Source organism: Artemia franciscana, unplaced genomic scaffold, assembly GCF_032884065.1.
Source record: "Artemia franciscana unplaced genomic scaffold, ASM3288406v1 PGA_scaffold_30, whole genome shotgun sequence".
Lineage (NCBI taxonomy): Eukaryota > Metazoa > Arthropoda > Branchiopoda > Anostraca > Artemiidae > Artemia > Artemia franciscana.
The window spans coordinates 2,328,398-2,352,003 of NW_027062662.1; the positions used below are offsets into that span (position 1 = coordinate 2,328,398).

Here is a 23,606-nt window from a genome sequence, read left to right on the forward strand (position 1 = left end):
TAATTGGGCCTCTTTTTTATGAGATATATCCTAATCTCTACCCTTACGGATTCTGTTACAAAGAGCATGTGTACCCTCTCACTACAATACTATCTACAGCAAGGCCATATCCAGGGGGAAGGTTAGGGAGTAGGAACCCTTCCAGAAATGTTTGTCTGACTGGTAAAAACATAACAAAATGGATATAAAGAAATTTATTATTTGTTTTTGAGAGTAAAACCTCCCCTCCCCCTGAAAGAAAAATCGTTGTGTAAAACAATCCACCCCCCCCAAAAAAAAAAATCCTGGATACAGCCCTGGTATACAGACAACTTCAAAAGACTTTTTGGAATTGAGAGAAATAGCAGTCATATTCAAATTCCAAGTTTTGTTGTTATAACAGTTCCAAATAAACCCAAAAGGGCTAAGCTGGAAGAGGTCGCCTCCGAATCGAAAACGTTAACTTTGTTTAGCTAAAAGACTACTTAATTTTGGCTCTATACACTCCCTTGGAAAGCCCTATTTCTGAAATTCTTATCTTTTTTACATACATACAATGGGGTAAGACGGTCTTATTGATGAAAACAAGCAAAATTAATCTCAAAAGAAGAATTCTTCTTCAAATCGCAGGACGTTGATGATATGACAAAACCATATAGTTAATCCTGCAGGAATTAAGAATATGATGGGGATATTTTTATCTTTACATCGTCAATATGCTTAAGGATTCGGTTGGTAAAATTAATGCTTTGAAACGGGTTTGCTCTAACTTTAATATGGACAGGAGGTTCAAATATTACAGATGATTTTAAAAAACTTTGCCTAGGAGATGGGATTCTCCTCTATTCAAAATAATTTTTTTTACTCTTTAGCAAAACAAACACGAATGACTTGATCCCTTTTGATATGGCACAACATAACATCAGACTCAAAAATGCATAGGTTGTAAATAATTTTGAAAGGTATAACTTACAAATACGGTATATCATCGTAGATAAACCTCTTCACTTCTGGGAGTTTATTCAATCGTCATCCACCGCAACTCTGGAACAAAGTATACAAAATTAAATATGTACATGCACAACTTAATGACAACAAGCAAATTTAAAACTGACTATAATTTCAATTACCTTTTGTCGTTTTGTTCAACAGATTCGTAAAAGTGCAAATAAAGCCTTCACAAAATTCACCAGAAGGGTAGAGGACATATTTGAAAAAATTTATGCCAGAACTAAACAAAACTATAATGCAATGAAATCAGGGGGAGGCAGACGTCAGCATGATCTGCCACTGACCCAGAGCCCACGGTCATCCAAGCGTGGCTAGGGTCTCTAGGGGGGAGGTGCCTGTGCCCCCTCCCCCAATTCCCTTTTTTATAGCTTAACTTGATTTTGCATTCAGCTAGAGGTAAGTTAAACAGATTTGAGCATAAAATATGGATTAAGTTTTAAAAACAAAAGATACACGTCTTTTCGTTTTGGCATTGGTGATATAAGCGTAACAAATCCAAGCAGCACAAACTGCTCCGACAGGGAAATTTTCAATGGGTGCTAGTCTATTCTGATTAAGACTTCATCAATCTTAATCAGATTGATCTGCCTGGATCTGCCATCAGTTTTGCAGTAACTGTGGCACTGACCATTCCCTCAACTAGTAAAACTGTTTTCGACAGAATCTGTCGGATTTCAGAAAGAATTTTCAAGCTGCTTAAAGCGAATAACATCATACCTTTAGGATTGGACATGAGAGGACAAACTGAATGGACTTGTACACATGTCTACAAATTCAGATGCTAAGGTGGATACTGATGAGGTTTTAAGATAATTTGGAAAGAAATTGAGACATATCAGAATATACAAAGCATTAACAGTATTCATGTAATTTTACATCTGATCCAGTGGATCCAATTATGGGGGTTAGTTAGTTAAGGTAGCAGAGTTTATATCCACCTCCCTTTCTCTAGATTCAGAAAAGCTGCTTTTTTGGTATTTTCATAGAAAGATATCCTATTTGGAGATTTCAATAGGAAAAAAAAAAACATCGAAAATACACCCACCTCCTCCCAGCATTTTACTGAATTGGCGTCACTGATGTGACCCTGTTTTAGCATGGTTTATTATTTGAACCCTTCTGTTTGGTTAATCAAACTTTGTATTGTAGGATAGTAGTAATTAATTGTACATATAATTGCTCATAGATAAGAAGAATCTGACAATAACAGACTGGGTTGCTAATAAGTTTTGAACTTCTGATAGCTTTTAGCTGATCTTCCCCTGCTCCAAGTAAAATTCTAAATTCTCCTCTTGCGCCTTGTGTGTGTCCCAGTATTGCAGGTCTTATGCTTTTCTGTGCTGATTTCAAAGATACAATCATGTCAGCTATTATACCCACGACAAAGGGCTTCATGAGGCTTGAGACATTTAGCTGACATAGCTGGAAGTTTATTTGTGCTATGACTGAATCTTTTATGCTGCATTGACAAATACAATCATATGTTTTCCACTACCCATCATTTTTTTGCGATAATCTTTTGAACTTCATTATCAGATTATATAGAATTATATGAACTTCATATCAGTAAATATAATTTACTGATATTGCACTTTTTTTTATTAATGCATTACTTTGCTCATTTATTTTTATTTGGTTGTCCAATACAGCTTTCCTGTATTTGAAAATCTGGCCAGAATGAAAACCACTTCGCAGTTTTATACATTAATATTTTCCGATGTGGCACACTAAGAAAAATTAAACAGCATATTATAATTAGAAAGTTTACCCAAAATAGCCTATGAAAATTTAAGAGAATATAATACTGTATTTTGAATAAAAAAAAAGGATTACATCAAAGACGTAATAAAATTTAACCACACTCTTTTTTATTAAAAAAATCCTAGAATATAAAACCTAACCATTTTTTAACATAATTGAAAAATACTACAGTATAATTCGGATTACATATTTTAATTTACCATACAAAATTATAAGAAACTAAATAAAAACTTTCGCAAAAGAAAACCTAGCACAATTATTAGCATAAAAAAAAGATGAAACTGAAAAAAAAATCAATGCTTAGTAAGTGCTAAAGTCCTGGCCAACACCATAGTGAGCAACAAAGCCTTTTTTCAGTCAATACTACTACTACTACAAGCAACTCACCGCGGCACTAAGCCGCAGTAGGCCGACACAGCTACGCACGCTCCTCCTCCATCTCAATCTATTCAAAATCTCCCTCTGTACATCCTCTCCAGAAGGTCCAATTTCCCTTGAATGTTTCCTTACAGTTTCCTCCAACCTAAGCCAAGGACAATCTGCTTTCCGTTTGTCGAGTACCCAAAACAATCCATAGGCAATTTCTCTGGAAAACATCTAGCAAATCTTCCTCCGTTTTTCTGAGCGCCCATACTTCCGAATCATATTTGATCACTGTCATCACTATAGCTTCAAATATTCTAATCTTGGTTCCCAGACGTGTATCCCTATTCTTCCAGACTTTTTTCAACTGTGAAAAAACACCCTGGGCCTTGGTTATTCTACTTTTAACATCTCCACTACACCCACCGTCTACACTAATAATCAAACAGTTCGTGGTAACGAACTGTTGTAAGGAGCGACCCGGCTCAATAGTAACCGAAACTATAAAATATGGAATTCTGATACCAATAGTTACATCAAAAGAATCGCATTTTAATGCTGATTTTAAATATATAAGTTTCATCAAGATCAGTTATACCCATCAAAAGCTACGAACCTGAAAAAATTTGCATCGTTTTAGAAAATAGGGGGAAACATCCTCTAAAAGTCATACAATCTTAACGAAAATCACACCATCAGATTCAGCGTATCAGAGAGCCTTATTGTAGAAGTTTTAAGCTCCTATCTACAAAAATGTGGAATTTCGCATTTTTTGCCAGTAGACAGATCACGGATGCGTGTTTATTTGTTTGTTTTTTTTTTTCCATGGGTCATCGTGTCGACCCAGTGGTTCTAGAATCTTGCAAGAGGGCTCATTCTAACAGAAATTAAAAGTTCTAGTGCCCTTTTTAAGTGACTAAAAAAATTGGAGGGCATCTAGGCCCCTTCCCACGCTCATTTTTTCCCAAAAGTCACCGGATTAAAATTCTGAGATAGCCATTTTATTCACCGTAATCGAAAAATCTTATAAATATGTCTTTGGGGGCAAGTTACTCCCCCACAGTCCCAGTGGGAGGAGCTACAAGTTACAAACTTTGACCAGTGCTTACATATAGTAATGGTTATTTGGAAGTGTACAGACGTTTTCAGGGGGATTTTTAGGTTAGGGGGGGGGTTGAGAAGAGGGAGATATGTTGGGGGAACTTTCCTTGGAGGAATTTGTCGTGGGGGAAGGAAATTTTCATGAAGGGAGCACAGGATTTTCTAGTACTATTAAAAAAAACAATGAAAAAATAAATATGAAAAAGTTTTTTCAACTGAAAGTAAGGAGAAGCATTAAAACTTAAAGCGAACAGAAATTATTACGCACATGATGGGCTCACCTCCTTCTAATACCCCGCTCTTTACGTTAAAGCATTTTTAGTAATTTCAACTATTTGTTCTATGGTTTTTGTGATTCAGGGGTCATTCTTAAGAAATTGGGAGAAAATTTAAGCTTTAGTGTAAAGAGGGAAGTATTGACGAAGGGGGCGAATCGAATCATATCTATATTTATATATAAATAAGTTGTTTGTTTGTGTGTCTGTCTGTCTGTCCGCATATGACGTCTGAATTTATTTATTTAAGAATTAACTACGCTTCTTGACTACTAAGGTCCCTGCGTCGGCCCTGCAGTGCATTCCTGCGTGATTCGATCTCTGGGTCCCGTATTACCAAGCTAAGGTCAAATCCACTGAGCCACCACAGGACTATGACGTCTGAATTATTTCATCATATACTAATTCAAAAACGAATGTATTCAAGCCTAAGTAGCTGAGTTGGTAAAGCGTCATGTTCCAGGTTCTAGGTCCGAGAGGTTCCAGGTTCGAACTTTGGCCTTAGCATTAATACAAAAGAAGAAAAAAACTAAAAAAGGTAAAAACTACAAAAAAAAACTAAAAAGAAAATACTAAAAAAACTAAAAAAGAAAAAAACTAAAAAGAAAAAAAAAACTAAAAAGAAAAGAAAAAAACTAATAATAATAATAATAATAATAATAATAGAAAAACTAAAAACTGAAAAAAAACTAAAAAAGGAAAAAACCTGAAAAATAAAGGAGAAAAATAAACACTAAAAACCGGGACACAGGGAATATAAATGACGACCGGGACACTCAAAGAGAAATTACAGACTGGGACACTGGGACACAAATAACGACCGGGACATATAAATGACGACCGGGGCACTCAAAGATAAATTACAGACCGGAACACAAATGACGACCGGGACACCGGGAATATAAATGACGACCGGAACGCTCAAAGAGAAATTACAGACTGGGACACAAATGACGACCGGGATACTGGGAATATAAATGACGACCGGGACACAACTACAACGGGGATGCCGGGGGCACAGGGGGATATATAAATGACGACGGGGACAAAAGGAATGTTCGATTAGCAATCACCATCAACAAAGCTCAAGGGCAATCATTAGAGTAATGAGGTATAGATCTGAATATGGATTGTTTTTCCCATGGACAATTTTATGTTGCATGTCCAAGAGTCGGTAAACCGCAGCACTTCCCAAGTTTTACGTAGTTAAAAACATATATATATATCTATCTGTATTCACAGGTGGGACACAGAGACACAACTACAATGGCGCGTAACGACTTACGCACGCGGGGGGGCTTGGGGGAGGGGCGCGAAGCGCCCCCACTAACTAGGAGTTGGGGTGGCGCGAAGCTCCACCCCAACAGCTATTACGTAATAAAAATATGCACATATTGAAGATCGTTACGTAAGTTAATTCGTCATTTACGTTTATTTATTACTAACAATTAATAATTTATTGTTTATCAATTAATTATTCATACGCGGAGAGACAAAATAAAACATACATTGACTCAAAAACTTTCAGAAATTAAATAAAAAAACAAGTTTTTGAAATGAAAGTAGGGAGCGACATTAAAACTTAAAACGAACAGAAATTACTCCGTATATGAAAGGGGCTTTCCCCTCTGCAATCCCTCGTTCTTTACGCTAAAGTTTGACTCTTTGCCACAATTCTAATTTTTAAAACAATTAAAAACTTTAGCGTAAAGAGCGAGGGATTGCGGAGGGGAAAGCCCCTTTCATATACAGAGTAATTTCTGTTCGTTTTAAGTTTTAATGTCGCTCCTTACTTTCATTTCAAAAACTTGTTTTTTTTTTATTTAATCAAGTAAGGAGACACGGTAAGACTAAAGAAAAGTAAGGGGAAAGTAAGGAGAAACATTAAAACTTAAAACGAACAGAAATTATTACGTATATGAGGGGGAATGCCCCTTCCTCAATAGCTCACTCTTTAAGCTAAAGTTTGAGTTTTTGTTCCCATTATTTAAAAATTACTCCTGAAACACATGGGCCGTTTAATTAGAATAATTAAATAAAAAACAAGTCTTTTTTACTAAAAGTAAGGAGCAACGTTAAAACTTAAAAGAACAGAAATGATTCCGTATACGAAAGGAACTGTCCCCTCCTCAGCACCCTACTCTTTATGCTAAAGTTAGACTCTTTCTCACATCTCTACTTTTTAAACAATAAAAAACTTTAGCGTAAAGAGCGGGCGTTGAGGAGGGGATAGCCCCTTCCATATACGGAATAATTTCTGTTCGATCCAAGTTTTAATGTCGCTCCTTTTTTCAGTTGTAAAAACTTGTTTTTTTTTTTTTATTTCTGAACGTTTTTGAATTAATGCAGATTTTGAATTGGGCTCACCGTAGATGAATAATTAAAATGAAATTTGCATATCAATTTCACTTTCTTTTAACTAAAATAACCTTATAGTAACCGAAGTTTGATTTTTGTTCCAGTTGTTTAAGAATGACTCCTGAATCACAAAGGCTGTTTAATTAGAATAATGACCTCTTTTAAAAGTTAAAAAATAAACTTTGGCGTAATATCGAGCTATTGAGGAGAGACAACCAATCTCATATACGTAAACTTTTTATTAGTAATTTTTTATCATTAGGAACTTTTTATTAGTAATAAATATACGTAACTTACGAATTACCTTACGTAACGAACTTCAATATTCGTATATTTTGATTACGTATATGAGGGGGTTCACCCTCTCGTCAATACCTCGCTCTTTACACTAAAGTTCGAATTGTGTTCCAATTCTTCATGAATGACCACTAAATCACAAAGGCCGTTTAATTATAATAAATAGCTCTTTAGAAATTACTAAGAATATTTTAGCATAAAGAACGAGGTATTGAGAAGGGGAGGAAGCCCCTCATAAATGTAATAATTTCTGTTGTTTGTGTAACTTTTGATGGGTAATATTAAACTTGATAAACTTATATATTTAAAATCAGCACTAAAATCCGATCCTTTTTATGTATCTTTAAGTATCAAAGTTCTGTTTTTTAGAGTTTCGATTACTATTGAGCCGGTTCGTTCCTTACGACAGTTCGTTACCACGAACTGTTTGATATTTTGTGTTCGTTTAAGTTCTAATGTTGCTTCTTACTTTCAATTGAAAAAACTTGTTTTTTTATTTAAAATTGATCATGGATTTTTTAAATAATGTTGGGGAATCCAGAACCCCCCATGGAAAATTCCCATCCCCCCCGGAGAAATTGCTGCATGGAGAAGATTCTTCCCGTAACTTAAATTAGCGATATTTCCAGAACTAATTTTGTAAGCCATGGTAACAAAACGGCCAAAGAGGTCGAAACTATTTTTATGAAAATGTCACAAGTTCAGAAATTCTCAAATGAATGAAATAAAACACCTCTGAAAGATATAAGTAATAATTTATGTTCGTTTTAAGTTTTAAAGTTATTCCTTACTTCCAGTTGGATAAAAACTTGTTTTGTTTTTATTTAATAACAACCACAAGCCGATGACATAAAATATCTTTGGTTTATTATCACATAAAAATCATAGTTATGAAGCTGCTTAAGGTAAAATTAAATGCTAAGATTGGCAGGAAAAAAAACACAAACGAATTGCTGCTTATATCGGCCATTATTTAACAAAATTCAAATTTTAGCGTAAAGAGCGAGGTATTGACGAGGAAGTGAACTTCCTCATGTACGTAATATAAGAGGGTTTCGTCAATACCTAGCTCTTCAAGCTAAAGTTGGAATTTTCATCCAATTCTTTAAGAATGACCCCTGAATCACAAAGGTCGTTTAATTAGAATAAATAGCTCTTTGAAATTACTAAAAATAATTTAGCATAAATAGAGAGGTATAGCGAGGGGACAAACTCCCTCATATACATAATAATTTCTGTTCATTTTAACTTTTGATGTTACTCCTTACTTTAAGTTGAAAAACTTTTTTATTTTATTTAACTTCTGATTATTTTTTAAATAATGCTAGGAAATCCAGCGCCCCCTTCATGGAAATTCTCTTCCCCAATGGAAATTCTCTTCCCCAATGGAAAGATCCTCCCACGTAGTCCAATCCCCTCCCCCCAGCCGCCCCCCACACACACCAGAAAAATCCCCCCTGAAAACGTCTGTACACTTATCAATAACGAATACTATATGTAGACAATGGGCAAAGTTCATAATTTGCAGCCCTTTCCCCAGGGGCTGTGGGGGTCCTCAAAAGATATTTATTAGATATTTCTAATACGCTGAACGAAATGGCTATCTCAAAATTTTGATCTGGTGACTTTGGGAAAAAAATGAGCGTGGGACGGGGCCTATTTGCTCTCCAATTTTTTTTTCACTTAAAAAGGGCACTAAAACTTTTAATTTCCGTTCAAATGAGCCCTCTTGCGAAATTCTAGGACCACTGGGTCGATTCAAGCACCCCTGGGGAAAAATACAAATAGACACGCATCTGTGATCTTTCTTCTGGCAAAAAATACAAAGTTCCACATTTGTGCAGATAGGAGCTTGAAACCTCTACAGTAAGGCTCTCTGATACGCTGAACCACGATGTGATTTTCATTAAGGTTCTATGACTTTTAGGGTATGTTCCCCCTTCTTTTAATAATTAGGTAAATTAGCTCTGACTCCTAACTTTTTATGGGAAGGACTAAATTTGATGACAATTATATATTTAAAATCAGCATAAAAACCCGATGCTTTTGATGCATCTATTGGTATCAAAATTCCGTTTTTTAGAGTTTGGGTTACTATTGAGCCGGGTCACTCCTTACATACAGTTCCTCACCTACAATTATCAACAGTTCGTTACCACTTAGTGTTTGACAAGCTTTTTTAACAGTTATAAAAAAAACTTTAGCGTAAAGAGCTAAGTACTGAGGAGAGGGGGACCTCCTCATATAAGTAACAAATCGTGTTCATTTCAAGTTTTATGTTGCTCCTTACTTTTGGTTCAAAAAACTTTTTTTTATTTAATTTCTGATTGTTTTTTAAATAATGCTGCGAAATCCAGCTCCCTCTCCATGGAAAATTTCCTTCTCCCATGAAAAATTGCTCCATGGAAAAATCTTTCCACCAGAAACATACGACCCTCCCCTCAAAAACATTTATTTACATTCCAATAATCAATACTATATGTAAAGAATGGGCTAATATGATAGCTTGCAGCCCTTCCCTCGGGGCCTGTGGAGGGTCAAGCTATCCACGAAGACATAGATATTAAATGTCTCGACTATGTTGAACAAAATGGCCATTTCAAAATTTTGACCAGGTGACTTCGGAGGAAAAGGGACGTGGGAGGGGGCTAGCCACCCTTCAATGTTTTTGGTCACTTAAAAATAACACTGGAACTTTTGATTTTCTACCAAGGAGCCCTCTCCCGAACTTCTAGGATCCCTGGTTCAATACGATCGCCCCTGAAAAAAAAAACAAGCTTAAACCTGAGATCTTTTTTCAGGCAAAAAATGCAAAGTTTCACATTTTGTATATAGAAGCTTTAAACCTCTACAGTAGGGTTATCTAATATTCTAAATCTTATGGTGTGATTTTCAGTAAGATCACTTAATGCTTTGAGGCTGTTTTCCCCTTTTTTCGAAAATTCGGCAACTTTCCTCAGGCTCGCCCCTTTTGATGGGTAACATTAAACTTGCTAAATTGTATACATTTTAAATAACATCAAAATTCGATTCTTTTGATCTGTTATTATCAAGAATCTGTTTTTTCAAGTTTCCGCTACTATTGAGCCGCATTGCTCCTTATTTATAGTTTGTTACTACGAACTGTTTGATACCACCAAGGTAAGTGAAGCTGTCCGCTTGATCGATCTTTTCGTTACCCGACATTACCTTTTCATCTTCACTTGTGCCTAGCCTTAGCGACTTAGTCTTCTTAACATTAATTTTCAAATCCATTCTAGCACTCTGAACTCGCAAAACCTCAAAAAGTTCATTTATTTTGGCCACACTTTCATCTAGGACTCTTAAATCATCAGAATAATAGAAGTCCAGGTAAGTTTTACTTTTGCATTTGATTCCCTTTTCTCCCAATGCCTTTTCTGTACTCCTTAAGACAAAGTCCACCAAAATGATCCATATAACTGGGTACAGAACACAACCTTGCTGAACTCCTGATTTAATACAAAACCAGCAATTAACCTCATTTCCTACCTCAGCCACAGCAGTGTTACTACCGTACATAGCACTAATCGCTTTTCTTATACAGGGTTTAATTAGGGTTTTCCTAAAATCGCTAGGCACTTTCCCTTTTTCAAAAACCATATTCATAATCTTCAGTAACTAATTTCTAATCTCATAACCATCATTTTTAAGAAACTCATTTACCGTACTATCAGCATCTGGGGCCTTCTTATTTTTTAGTTCTTTTAGCGCTGTTGCTGATTCTTCCTCACAAATAATTCTTCCTTCACATACCTTCTATATCTTTTCCTGTAACTCTATCCTGTTTTAGCACATCTCTTTTTAACTCTTTCCTCATCACGAATTGTGGCCCCACTCCTATCTTTAAATGGGACAAATCAGATTGACTACTCCCTCTCGATTCATTAAAATGCCAGTACAATACTTTATTAGTATGGCATCTAGCTGCATCTTCCGAATCCCCGGCAATTTTACCCATGACCTCCACTTCACACCTTCTTAGTTCATATTCTCAAGCTTTCTCCTTATTTCTTTACATTCCTCTTACATTCAAATGATCTACAGCTCAGACTCAGATATTTCTTGCACAAGTCCCTTCTCTACTGAACATAAATCATTTTTACTATTATTCTTAGCTGCATTCCTAACTTTTTTCTTTAAGACACAATAAGCAACTTCACAAATTAATTCCCTAAAATTATTCGATTTGTCCACTACATTGTCCAATTTTAAACTCTCAATTTTAGTATTTAACTGTCCCTAGAAGGCTTCACTCAAATTCTCATCTTGGAGTCTACCAACGACAAAGCTCCAAAGAATGTAGTTACTCTTTCGAAATTTCAGCTTTAGATTAACCCTAGATACTACTAGATGGTGGTCTTTACTTTTAACATCAATAACAGTACTCCTATATACCCTAGTATTTTGTATTGATCCTCCCAGTCTTTAGTTTACAACAAATCAATAAGGTTAGCTGTCTTACCATCATGCAAATACCATGTTAACTTATGAGCCATTCTATGACCAAAAACCATATTCGTTATAACTAGATTTTTATACCTACAAAATTGCAGCACTCCACAGCCATGACTGGTTTATTTTCCACTACCACATTAGGATATCATCTATCCCCATTTCTACCAGCCAGGGTGTGCAAAATTCATCTCAGTCACTATTATCTCTGTCAGTCGGTTATATAGGGAAATGTACTATTATGACTGATACTCTGGACTTTTTAGTCATAAAATGAGCGACTAACATTCTAATATTTATACCTTCCCAACCTAAACAAGACTTAGCAACTTCCTTATTCATCGTGAGCTGATTCATTTTCACCCCAGTCTAAAAACCCCATCCTTCCTGCATGAGCAAGTCAATTCTATATTACCTAATTTCATATTTATCCCTGTCTATGAACCCCATCCTTCCTGCCTGAGCAAATAGATTCTATATCACCTAATTTCATGCTGCCTACCTCTGGGATAAGGATTTCTGAAATTCCTAATAAGTACAGTTCAAAGCGTCTGAATTCATAAATCAAAATGTCAAAACAATATTTATTTTTATTGTCATAACAATCCACATTGCAATTTTTATATTCTTTAAATCAATGAAATTATTTCAGCCTCAGGAAAAGCAATGGTTCGGGAACCAGTGCAGGATGGGGACCAACACATCTGCTTAAGTTCTTGCCGAAGCGTTTAAGCCAGCTTAGAACCAGATAGCAAGAAGTCCCTGGCACCTCCAGTTAAATGGAGGATTTGTGCAATCCTGGTCCCATCTAAGTCAAAACGTAGTTCTCAGCACTTCTATCAACAAGAGTCGAAATCTTGCACAGACAATGTTAAGCATATTACCTCTGACTCAATATATATGCATGGCTACTAATATTATAAATACACTATACAAAGAAGACGGAGCATCACAACAAATTACTCCATGGGCTCCACGTTTTTTGGACAATTTTTTTAACTTCTTATGGCAAGATTGTTTTCGTTCTTTCATTGGGAGCTGTATTAGTATTAATACAAGTAGCAGCAACAGAATTCACGTTGTGCCTTTTTAGTCTAGCTAAACATCCACTTCTCATCCCACATCTGATTGTTGTGGGTACATAAAATTGTACAACTCAATCCCACACTGATTGTTTCAACTTAATACTTTAATCTGTTTCTAAAACACTTCTGATGCACCCTTTTCATAACCTGGATGCACATAGGGCGTTTTGATTTAGCCCAACATACCCCCCAACCGTCCTGGGGAGCTCTACACCAAAATTATTAGCCTTAGGAATTGTAGTAATAATAGCAGTAGCAACACTTGTACTTCTACCATGAGTAGTACTACTACTACAATTGGTAGTAGCATGCACATAATATATTTCTATTAGTTCAATATATGCCTTGTCATGCCCTGACAGTTTCATCCTCATACTCCAAACTATTCTGGTCATATGGTTTATATAACCTTTTGACAGCTTACATACACATCACATGTTTCAATTTAAATCAACATCCTCCTGAAGATTTCTCGAAAATTTCTCCTTAATACCCTTAGCTTTAGTAGTAGCAGTAGAAGTATTACTAGTTTGCACACAGTACCTTTTGGTTGATTTAACATCCTTCTCAACCTGCAATAAAAGTTTCAACTTAGTACTCTAAGCTGTTCCTGGGATACAACTATTATGCTCTTTTCATAACCTGCATCAGCATAGTGCCGTTTTGATTTAGTTCAACATCCTTCTCAATATTCCCTGAAAGTTTGCCTGTAATACCCCTAGATTCAGCTGTACTAATAATCGTATGTGTAGTAGTCATATTATGCACATAGTGCCTTTTGGTTAGTTCAAAATCCCCCTTAATATGCCTTGAAATACCCTACACAATTCCTAGGATATTGCTGATATGCCATTTTGACTACCTGCATGCACAGAGTGGGTTTTGGTTTAGTTCAATATCCATTGAAAAAGTTCTTTAAATTTTCACCTTCATACTCTTAGCTTGAGTAGTAGTAGTTCTTGTTTTAGCAGTATTAGCATGCAAATGTTGCCTTTGGGTTAGCTTAACATCCCGCAAAATATGCCCAGTGAGTTTCAACTTAATAGTCAAAACCATTCCTAAGATATTTGGTGATATACCCTTTTAACCACCTTCTTGAACATAGTGTTTTGCTTTAACTCAAATTCTGACCACTGTCTTGTTTCTGAAAGGATAAAACTTTGACTGAGGGTTAACAAGAGTAACTCCTGTTCCTCCAAGAAGATAGACAACTATAAATTGTTGCACAATCCTTCAGTTTGTGAATGGTACAGGGTCAGAGTCTCTAACCACTTTGAGGCTCTCTTACATTGTTCAGAAAGCAAGTCAGTATGGAGCACTTAAGTGCTTTAGAGGACAATTTTCTCAAAGCAGCCACATAAGCTGTAGGCTTAAAGCAGCAAAAAAGGAAGATTGGATAAGCAACTAGACACTAGAATTAAATAAGCAGAGATGGCCTGCAAGACTACAAGAAGATATGATGCTCTACATACAGTTCAACAAACAACACAGCTATATGCTGCACAAGGACAAGAAGCACTTTATAATGGGCAAAGCCACTGAGCTCTAGTTAACTACCCAAAAGAAAGACAATTGTGCAACATTCAAGATCCTGCATGGATCCACAATAGACCATCATGTCTACAAGCCTGAAAGCAGCAGACAGAGAAACAATATATGATCAGTCACAATGTCTAGCTCTATGGGAGAAACACTTTGATAATATGCTAAATTCATATCTTGCAGATGGCTTTGACTCAGGGGTTGTTGCTGCTGCTGCAGAGACTACCCCTGTCCCTGACACCATTATATTTTTGCAAGAGAAGATTAAATCTGCCTTAAAAAAAAGTCAAAAGCAACAAAGTAGCTGGCACCTGTGACATCAATTCAGTACTACTTGAAACTGGGGCTTTATGATGATACTTGGCTAAAGTTGAAATTTCAACATCATCTGGTAGACTGAATTAGCAATTTCAGACTAGAAGAAAGGAATCCTTGTGCTGGTGTTCAAGTACAAGAGCACCAAGACAGACTCCATCAACTACTGTGGTATCACCCTACAGTCTGTTCCAGGAAAGCTTTTTGCAATGCTGCTGCTGCTGAAATATACAAAGGTTTACTCCTAGCTTTGTGCTTGCCTCAACAAGCCAGATTCTTGCCAGGAACATTGACAACAGAACAGATAAATACAGTCAGATAGATCATTGAGAAGACAGAGGAATACAACAAAAAGTGTATATAGCTTTCATCAACTTCTGTGCTGCCTCTGATACTGTAAACATCATCATTAGGATAAACCATAGTATTTAAACCATAACATGTCAATCAGGATAAACCAGGATACTGAAAAGATCTTAAAATAAGGGAACTAATGACAGCCTAGTGCCATGTATGTTGAAAGGTTGGCATGTTTCCTTTCAGAAGTGGCCAACCACTAAATAATTATTAACATTTCCTCCATATTCCATTGCAATTTACACAAGGAAAATTTAATTTTACCAGGTAAAGACTGTAGAAACCTACTTGAACAAAGCACCAGTGATGCATCATGAGATTCAATAAATATAGAACTATATCATTAGGACAGCATTCGCAAAAATAACTTTTTCAGATATTCTAGCAAGAAGAAAGTGAATATATCAATTGATTCCTTTTTCTATGCTGTTTCCAAATTCATTCAATAGTCAATTTTGAAGTAACTTTTATTTTTTACCTCTTGTAGCAATATAGCACCACAAAAATGTGTTTCTGAAAGAGCCATCTAGTGAGGAAAAATTGCCAATTGTAGCTGATTTAGGAATGGTAATCATTATCTTCATTAGTCTTAATAATAAAATGTAAATTTGAAAAAAAAGTTGCAGGACTTTTTAAAGAGCTTGGTACCCCTTGAAGAAAGTGTCACAGTAAAACAAAAAGTAGGCTAAACCATTGTTGAAAACCCTGAATAGGAACATTACAACATTACAACCCCTACCTTCAACGACAAGGAAAAGAAAATTTTTGCTTGGATAGCACTGGTATTTTTTTTTTTTTTTTTTTTTTTTTTTTTTTTTTTTTGCTAACAGGGCACTTAAACATCATAGGGAGTTCTTTTAGGGCTTATTCAAATGCTAATTTTTGTACCTTATTATTTTTCAACTGTACATAATATTTGAAACCTATATACAAGGTAATAAGTTACTTTTTGAGGCTTCATTAAGGACTCAAAATCAAATTTTTCCATGAAGCAATTATTATATTTGGAAAGAGCATAAAAAGGCGTCAAGTGATGTAGTTATTTCTTTCAAGCTAAATTAAATGAGCAGGTTAAAATTTACCCTAGGAACATCAGAGGATGGTAGGAAGGTGCATTGTAAAAAAGGTAGTAATGATATTTGGAAATAACATAAAATAAGGAAACTAATTGTTCTACTGTTATTTGTTTAGTGTATTTCCTTTAAAGGTAACCAACATCTAGGGTAAGATACCCAGTAGTCTAAAAGATTAACACCATTATAATGGTTAAATCATTATAAAATACCATAAAATCTCTATTAGCCTAGAAAGTTGTTTGTATCATATTTGGATTGGACAAAGTCTTCTTAATAAGTGCATGGTTACCTTGAATATTTTAGCCATATAATCACTCACAATTTCAAATATATTGATAGACCACAGGAGAGCTAAATCTACAATATATTAAAAGCTCGAGCCTAATTGTAAAAAATGCTATCTAATCTTGGACAATGGATCTGACAGTTAGAACAACATATCCAAATCATACACAGAGTCAATCATGGACAGATTTAAACTAAGCCAAGTGTTGTGGAAGAGAATGATTACATTTAAATATTCTAGGCTGTATATATAATTTTTGTCTACATTCAAGAGCTGAAAAACCAGAAGTTTTCCAAGATTGTTGGCAGCCAATACTAAATAGTTCAGTCTTAACAGTAAAGTTGGCAAGCTTTCCATAATGAGCTACACATTAGGTGAACAAACAATTCAATGCCTTTTTTATGCTTTTTCCAAATATAATAATTGCTTTACTTGGAAATTCCAATTTAAGTCCTTCATAAACCCTCAAAGATGATACATTTTTCTCAAATTTTTAGGTATAGAAAAGACTTAAAACATTGGTCTGGTTTAAAACTAACATTTTATTTTAAATCTGTTGTTTTAAATTGATATATTCTATAGGCATTGATTATTTATGGTCCAATTGAATAAAAAAATTAAAAAAAAAAATCATTTTTGCCATACTTACTCTACACCGTTTTTGTAAGATTAAAGACTATATTCTCTGACTGCTGTTTTGCAAAATTAAAGGGTGCATTTTCTCATTACAAAAATTTGCTTAATATTATAATAGTTAATGCAGAAAAGCACGTGATGACAGTGTATAAAAAATCAAATAGTATATTTGATTTATGATGGTATTAAATAGTATATTTGATTTATAATCAAATAGTAAATTTGAAACCAATATTTAACCCTTTTCATGGCCAAAAATATAGAAAATGTAATATCTTTTAAGGGTTCTTAAAGGGCTTAAAATAAATTTCCAAGTAGAATGATTATTATTTTCAGAAAGAGCATAAAAGAGGCATCAAGTGGTGTGTTCACCTAATTCATAGCTCAGTAATATAATAGATCTCTACCTTTATTATCTTAGCTATCATCTGGACCCAACTATCTAACCCTAATACCCAGGATTAGGGACCTGTTGTTCATGTTTAGGAATGATACTTTTGGTACTTACATATACTACCATACACACTTGAGAAGTTTGCTCTCTTAGATGTGAGAAAACTGGTTTTATCTGTCTGCAATTAGACAATTGCAGAGACAATTAGCTTTGGTTTGGTAGAAACTCTACAATGTAAGCATATAGTTAAATTTTATAGACAGTGGCATTGTTTAGGAGGGTCAGATTTGGAGATACTACCAAGATGGCAGGGATAAGAAGAGATCAAAACTGGATTGGGCGTTGTTTGGGCCTTAGCTGGTAGGACTATATATACATATATAGATGTTGATACAAGACTCTAGCCTGCTAAATAGATGATGGATCCTAGTGGTGTATTGCTCTTCTTAGAGGGACAAGTGGCATCTAGCCATATGAGAGTGAGCAATAACAGGTCTGTGATGCCCTTAGATGTCCTGGGCTGCACATGCACTACACTGGAAGAATCAGCACATCCTCCCTGTCTGAGAGGACTGGGTAACCACTGAACCTCTTCTGTGGTTGGGATTGGGGACTGCAAGGATCCCCATGAACCAGGAATCCCTAGTAGGTGCAAGTCCTTAGCTTGCATTGATTACATCCCTGCCCTTTGAACACACCGCCTGTTGCTACTACCAATTGAATGATTTAGTGAGAACTTCAGACAACTCACCAGGGCAGCCTCCAGGCCGCTTGTGGTGTGGTTGAAAGTTGTTCAAACTTGATCCTTTAGAGGAAGTAAAAGTTGTAACAAGGTTTCCATAGGTGAACCTGCAGAAGGATCATTAGCATTTGATAAACAAGATGGAGACTTCTTGGCCATGTGTGGTCAGTAGTTTTTTCCAAATTATATATATATATATATATATATATATATATATATATATATATATATATATATATATACCCCTCTTGCCCCCCCCCCCCAATAAAAATGCTGCAACTATGCCCCTGTATAGAGTTGGTATTTTGGTTAGGTTATGTTAGGTATTTAATATCATGCATTCTGGGCCATAATTTTTTGTCATAGTTTCCATAATTTTGCTTTTAAAATATTATACTTTCATCATATTTGGGTATATTCCATTATGATTACCCTTACTTCACTTCTTAATATGTGTTTAGTACAATATGCAAGTACCATACTTTCTAATCAGCATAGCCTATCTGTCTGAGATTACACACTGGCTTAATACAGAATGTCTTATTCTAGGCATAGGCTACATACTTTATAATTCTGTAACCAGAGCATTAGATACTAAGGCATAAGATAGATAGACTGTTTATGTTTTATAAATCACTACCATAAGCCCCAAAAAACCAAATTTAGACTTTGTTGTCAAAAATATCAATAAGAAAACACAAAAACCTGCAAAATGCCAAAACAACAATGAAAAAGAATAATCAGAATGAAAAATCATTTATGGGTCAATAATTTGATACATTTCTACTTTAGCTACTTTTGGCGATCTTGGAAAGGGGTTAGATAAGGAAAATGAAACTTTCATGAATGGGTCTACAGGCTAAAGTATGTCATAGGGAAGTATTTTGAAGTGTATATCTCTACTCCTTTTCTCTAGAGGTCCTGACCTTTGATAACCTTTTAAAATCTGTGTTATAAAATTGAAATCTTGCAAAATAGACGTTCTGCTTAAACAAAGTACAACAAAATTGTTTTCAGCTTCACAACTTTGCTCAATCCCAATTTATAAGGTTTTAAAGATATGCAAATACATTTCCTAAATTTTGAAAAAAAAACCATTAATATGGCTTAAAATTCTGCTCAAATAAGAGGAATTGTATTTTCAGAACTAAAGCCAAAGAACAAGAAACTGATGACTGAAAATAAAGGTAAAATGTTGTTTTGTCAAAATGTAACATCAAAATATTACATAAGCTGCAGCTAATCTAAAGATGATTAGGTATGTTAGGTTAGGTAGAAAAAGTGATTAAATTTGCATTTGCAATAGAAAAAATTATATTTGTAAAGAGCATAAAAAGGCATCAAGTTGTATGTTCACTTTATTGCTAAGTCAATTATATGAACTGTGATATATCTGCTGCTGTTTCAAGTGGATAAGCAGCCACTAAAATTCTGAAGACATTTATAGTCACAGTCAAAGTATCTTAAGCTATTATACACAAATGTTTAACAGTAGGCCTAGGCTCACCTCAACCCTAGCTCTAACAATGGCCTGGTCTTCAATTGAATTAGTGGCAGCTAGAGTTCTTCCAAAAGCGATTGAAAAAGTTAATGCACAAATTAGTTTTACTCCCAAGTGACCCATATTACAAGTGCTTTAGTACAACATGAAATGAGTCTAAAGAGAATAGACAGTTTTTTTGTTGGAATTTGGACCAATGATAATTTACTTCTTCTGAAATTGATAAGAATAAAATAAAATGCCAATGTTTATTATTGCCATCTGAAATAATGAAAAAAGATTCTAATACTCTATAGTGATGTCGCTAATGCTCCTTCATATTACTATCGTCTTTAATAGCACAAAACATATTTTCTCAGCAGGTAGATATTCAGTCGAATATCTTTTATTTTAATCCATGCTAGTTTTTAGATTGAATCAAGATTCATGGATGGTTGTTTAAAACTCGGGTATAGCTCATTTATTCCAAACTGAGGGCCGTTTGCCCAAAAACTCGGCTTGAGGACAGTTAAATACGATTTTTGATGCCTTAATTCTGTGTGACATGCCCAAAATGTCAAAACAAAAGTTTGGATTTGAAAGGTAAAAAATCCAAAAATTTTGCTCTCGATACCGTTATGATCTTCATGGATTGAGCACCAGAAATACTAAATGGTTTATCTAAGTAGGCTTCGTAAACTCATTACAGCAGATAAACTGCCTTGTTAGACTTTTTTTTAAACTGGATTTTGTACAAATTTTAGTCTAAGCCTATATTTTATATTTTTTTATTGTAATTCTAGCCACAATCATAGTATCCACTGGAGGAAGCGCCAACGTTTATATAAATTGTTCAAAATAGTCAATAGAATAGGGATGACTTAACAAAAGAATAATGTATCCTTATATATTTTGGCCTTTAAGCTCTAGTGCTATTATCTAAACGAAATACTAGGATAGAGAGCAATTCGCTTCTTTATCACATGTGTGACTCTCAATTGGTACCTCAACCAAATTTCAAGAATATTTGTCAAAATATTTGGAAGAGATAAAAATCTGCCACCCACTTCACGGTTGGTATCATATAGGCAGTCACATGGCCAATAATAGTTAATATTTTGAAAACACTGATTCTCTTTCTATTCACTTTCTGATCGTTTTCTTTCTATTCACTTTCTGAACGTTTTCTAATTAACAGAGTATTAATATTTACCATTGCTAGGAAATTTAGCTAATAATCCTTACCTAAAAATAGCAATTAGCCTTATCAAAAAATTGAACTTGTGAAATGAAAATATTGGTGGAAATTGAGGCCTTATTATATGCACCCGAAATTCCTTGAGCAACACAATTAAAAAAAATGGGCAAAAAGGGGGTTTTAAAAGATTTACCGTGTCTTTCTTTTTGTTCTTATCGATTAATAAATTTCAAATTGCACAAGTTTTATTTATACAGTATATATTTATCAATTTCTACAACTGTGTGGATTCTTCACTTTAACTTTGTCCCCAATCCTTCAAGAAAATCAAATCTTACTTTTTTAACTGTGTACTTGACTTATTTTAAATTTGGACTTCTAATATTACTAATACTATTATTAATACTACTAACCGCAGCACGAACCCACCTGAGGCCAACACAGCTACGTACGCTCCTCTTCCATCCCAATTTATTGAAAGCCTCCCTTTATACACCCTCCCAAGAAGTTCCCATTTCTTTTAAACCTTTTTTTATAACATGTTTCCACCCCAGACGAGGACAACTTGCTTTCCATTGAGCCCCAGACAGTAGGCCGAAAAGGACAATTTTCGGCAATCTGTCTTCCTTCATTCGCAGAACGTGGCCTAGCAATCTCTACCTTTTTTTCATTATAGCCCTTGAAAGCGTGATTGATCGACACTTTATGTACAGCCTACTGTTTGAAATACGATCAGTCAGCCGGGTACCCAGCACAAGCCGTTGGCAAAATCCCTGGAAAACATCTAGTAAATCTTCATCAGCATTTTGGAGTATCCATACTTCAGAGCCATATTGGACAACTGTCATCACTGTACCTATCAATATTCTAATCTTGGTTTGAAGACTTATCTTCCTATCAAACTTTTTCTAACTGCGAGAAAACATCCTGAGCCTTGGCTATTCTACTTTTAACATCTTCACGGCTCCCACCGTCTTTACTAATAATACCGCCAAGGCTAGTGTAGCTGCCCACCTGATCAATATTTTTGTTACCCAACGTCACCTTTTCATCTTCACTTATTACTAGCCTTAGTGACTTTGTCTTTTTAACATTAATCTTCAATCCTATTCTAGCACCCTGAATTCACAAAACCTTTAAGAGTTCATTCATTTTGCTCAAACTTTTGTCTAAGATACTTAAATCATCAGTATAATCTAAGACGAGAGGAGTTTTTCCTCCCCATTTGATTCCGTGGTTTCCCATTGCCTTTCCTGTGCCTCTTAGGGTAAAGTCCATCAAAATGATCCATATAAAGTGAGATAGAACACATCCATGGTTAACTCCTGATTAATCAAAACAAAACCAGCTACTTACCTCATTTCCTACTTTAACCGTAGCAGTATTGTTCTCGTACATAGCACTAATCACTTTAAAGTATTTGTCTGGTATGCCATACAAGGATAAAACCTTTTCTAAAGCTCTTCTATCAGCATAATCGAACACTTGCTCATAATGTATAAAACTGAGGACCATAAGTGTTTGAGAACCAAGGCACTTTACAGTTATTAACCTAAAAGTAAAAATTTGGTCGACATATCCTCTACCTTTTTTAAAAGCGCACTGTTCTTCTTTTAAAACTTTGTCTGCAGCATCTCTCAGTCTGAAAAGCATCATATGACAAAGTAATACGCTACTTACCGAAACCAGACTAATGCCTCAATAATTAACAAAGTCACTCTTATCACCTTTCTCATAAAGTGGTTTAATTAAGGTTTTTCTAATATTTTTAGGTACTTCCCCTTTTCAAAAATCATATTCATAATCTTCAGCAACTTATTTCTAACCTCGGAGCCAGGATATTTAAGAAACTAACTTACCACACCATCATCACCTGGAGTCTTATTATTTTTTAGTCCTTTTAGTGCTGTCACTAATTCTTCCTCACAAAACAAATCTTGCTTCATATCCAAGGTATCACAAACTTTTTCATTTTCCTCTATATCTTTTCCTGCAACAGTATTTCGATTTAGCACATTCTCAAAATGTTCCACCCATTTCTCTTTAACTCATCCTTATCACTAACTGTAGTCCCATTCCTATCTTTAACTGGGACAAGTCCGGACTGACTACTACCTCTCAATTTATTAACATGCCAGTACAATATTTTACTATTATGGTGTCTAGCTGCATCTTCCAGATCCTCGGCAACTTTATCGATGGCTGAAGATGGCGATGGGCAGATTTTTGGATATTTTCCGCCCATCTCTCTAACTCTTTCCTTATCACTAACTGTAGCCCCATCCCTATCTTTAACTGGAACAAGTTTGGATTGACTACTCCCTCTCAATTTATCCACATACCAGTAAAATATTTTACTGTTATGCAGTCTAGCTGCATCTTCCAGATTTTCGGCCACTTTATCCATGGCCTCCACTTAACACCTCCTTAGTTCATATTTCAATGCTTTCTCCACTTTCTTTATATTTCTTTGTTTTCATATGGTCTACCACCACCTAGGGGCACGCTGAGTAGCCTGGGGGAATTTCCTCTTTTTAAGTTTAGGCATATATCCTTTTTTGTGTTGCGAGAGCAACAATTTGGTTTTGTACCGTTTCTTTTGGGTCTAACCTATGCGGTATTTACGGAAAGTGTGGACCTCAGGTCGGACTGATGAATATGACATTACACTTTGGCAAGCTCCACAGAACTCTTGTCTGGGGTCAAAAAGTATGGTTTTTGCTTGTCCACGATCCAGAGCCTATGGTGTGCGAAGTGAAGTAGAGTTATATAGCCTATATCAGAGAGGAGTATCTGAAATTGTGCAGCCAAGCTTTTGTTTAATCAAACCATGTTTCTGCTTTCGAGTGGAAAGCTCCGTTCTAGCAGGAAAGCAGA

General features: G+C 35.2%; 1 protein-coding gene across 1 annotated transcript in view; it reads right to left on the reverse strand.

Moving 5' to 3' along the window:
- Positions 1-19,776, reverse strand: part of LOC136041605 (selenoprotein M-like) — a 34,768-nt gene extending 14,992 nt beyond the window's left edge. Inside the window, exons 1-2 of the mRNA XM_065726314.1 lie at positions 19,559-19,776; positions 953-1,023 (exon numbers count right to left, since the gene is read on the reverse strand). Coding sequence (XP_065582386.1) covers positions 953-1,023; positions 19,559-19,675 — 188 coding nt within the window. The 5' untranslated portion in view covers positions 19,676-19,776. The remainder of the gene's footprint in view (positions 1-952; positions 1,024-19,558) is intronic.
- Between the last annotated feature and the right edge of the window lie 3,830 nt (positions 19,777-23,606).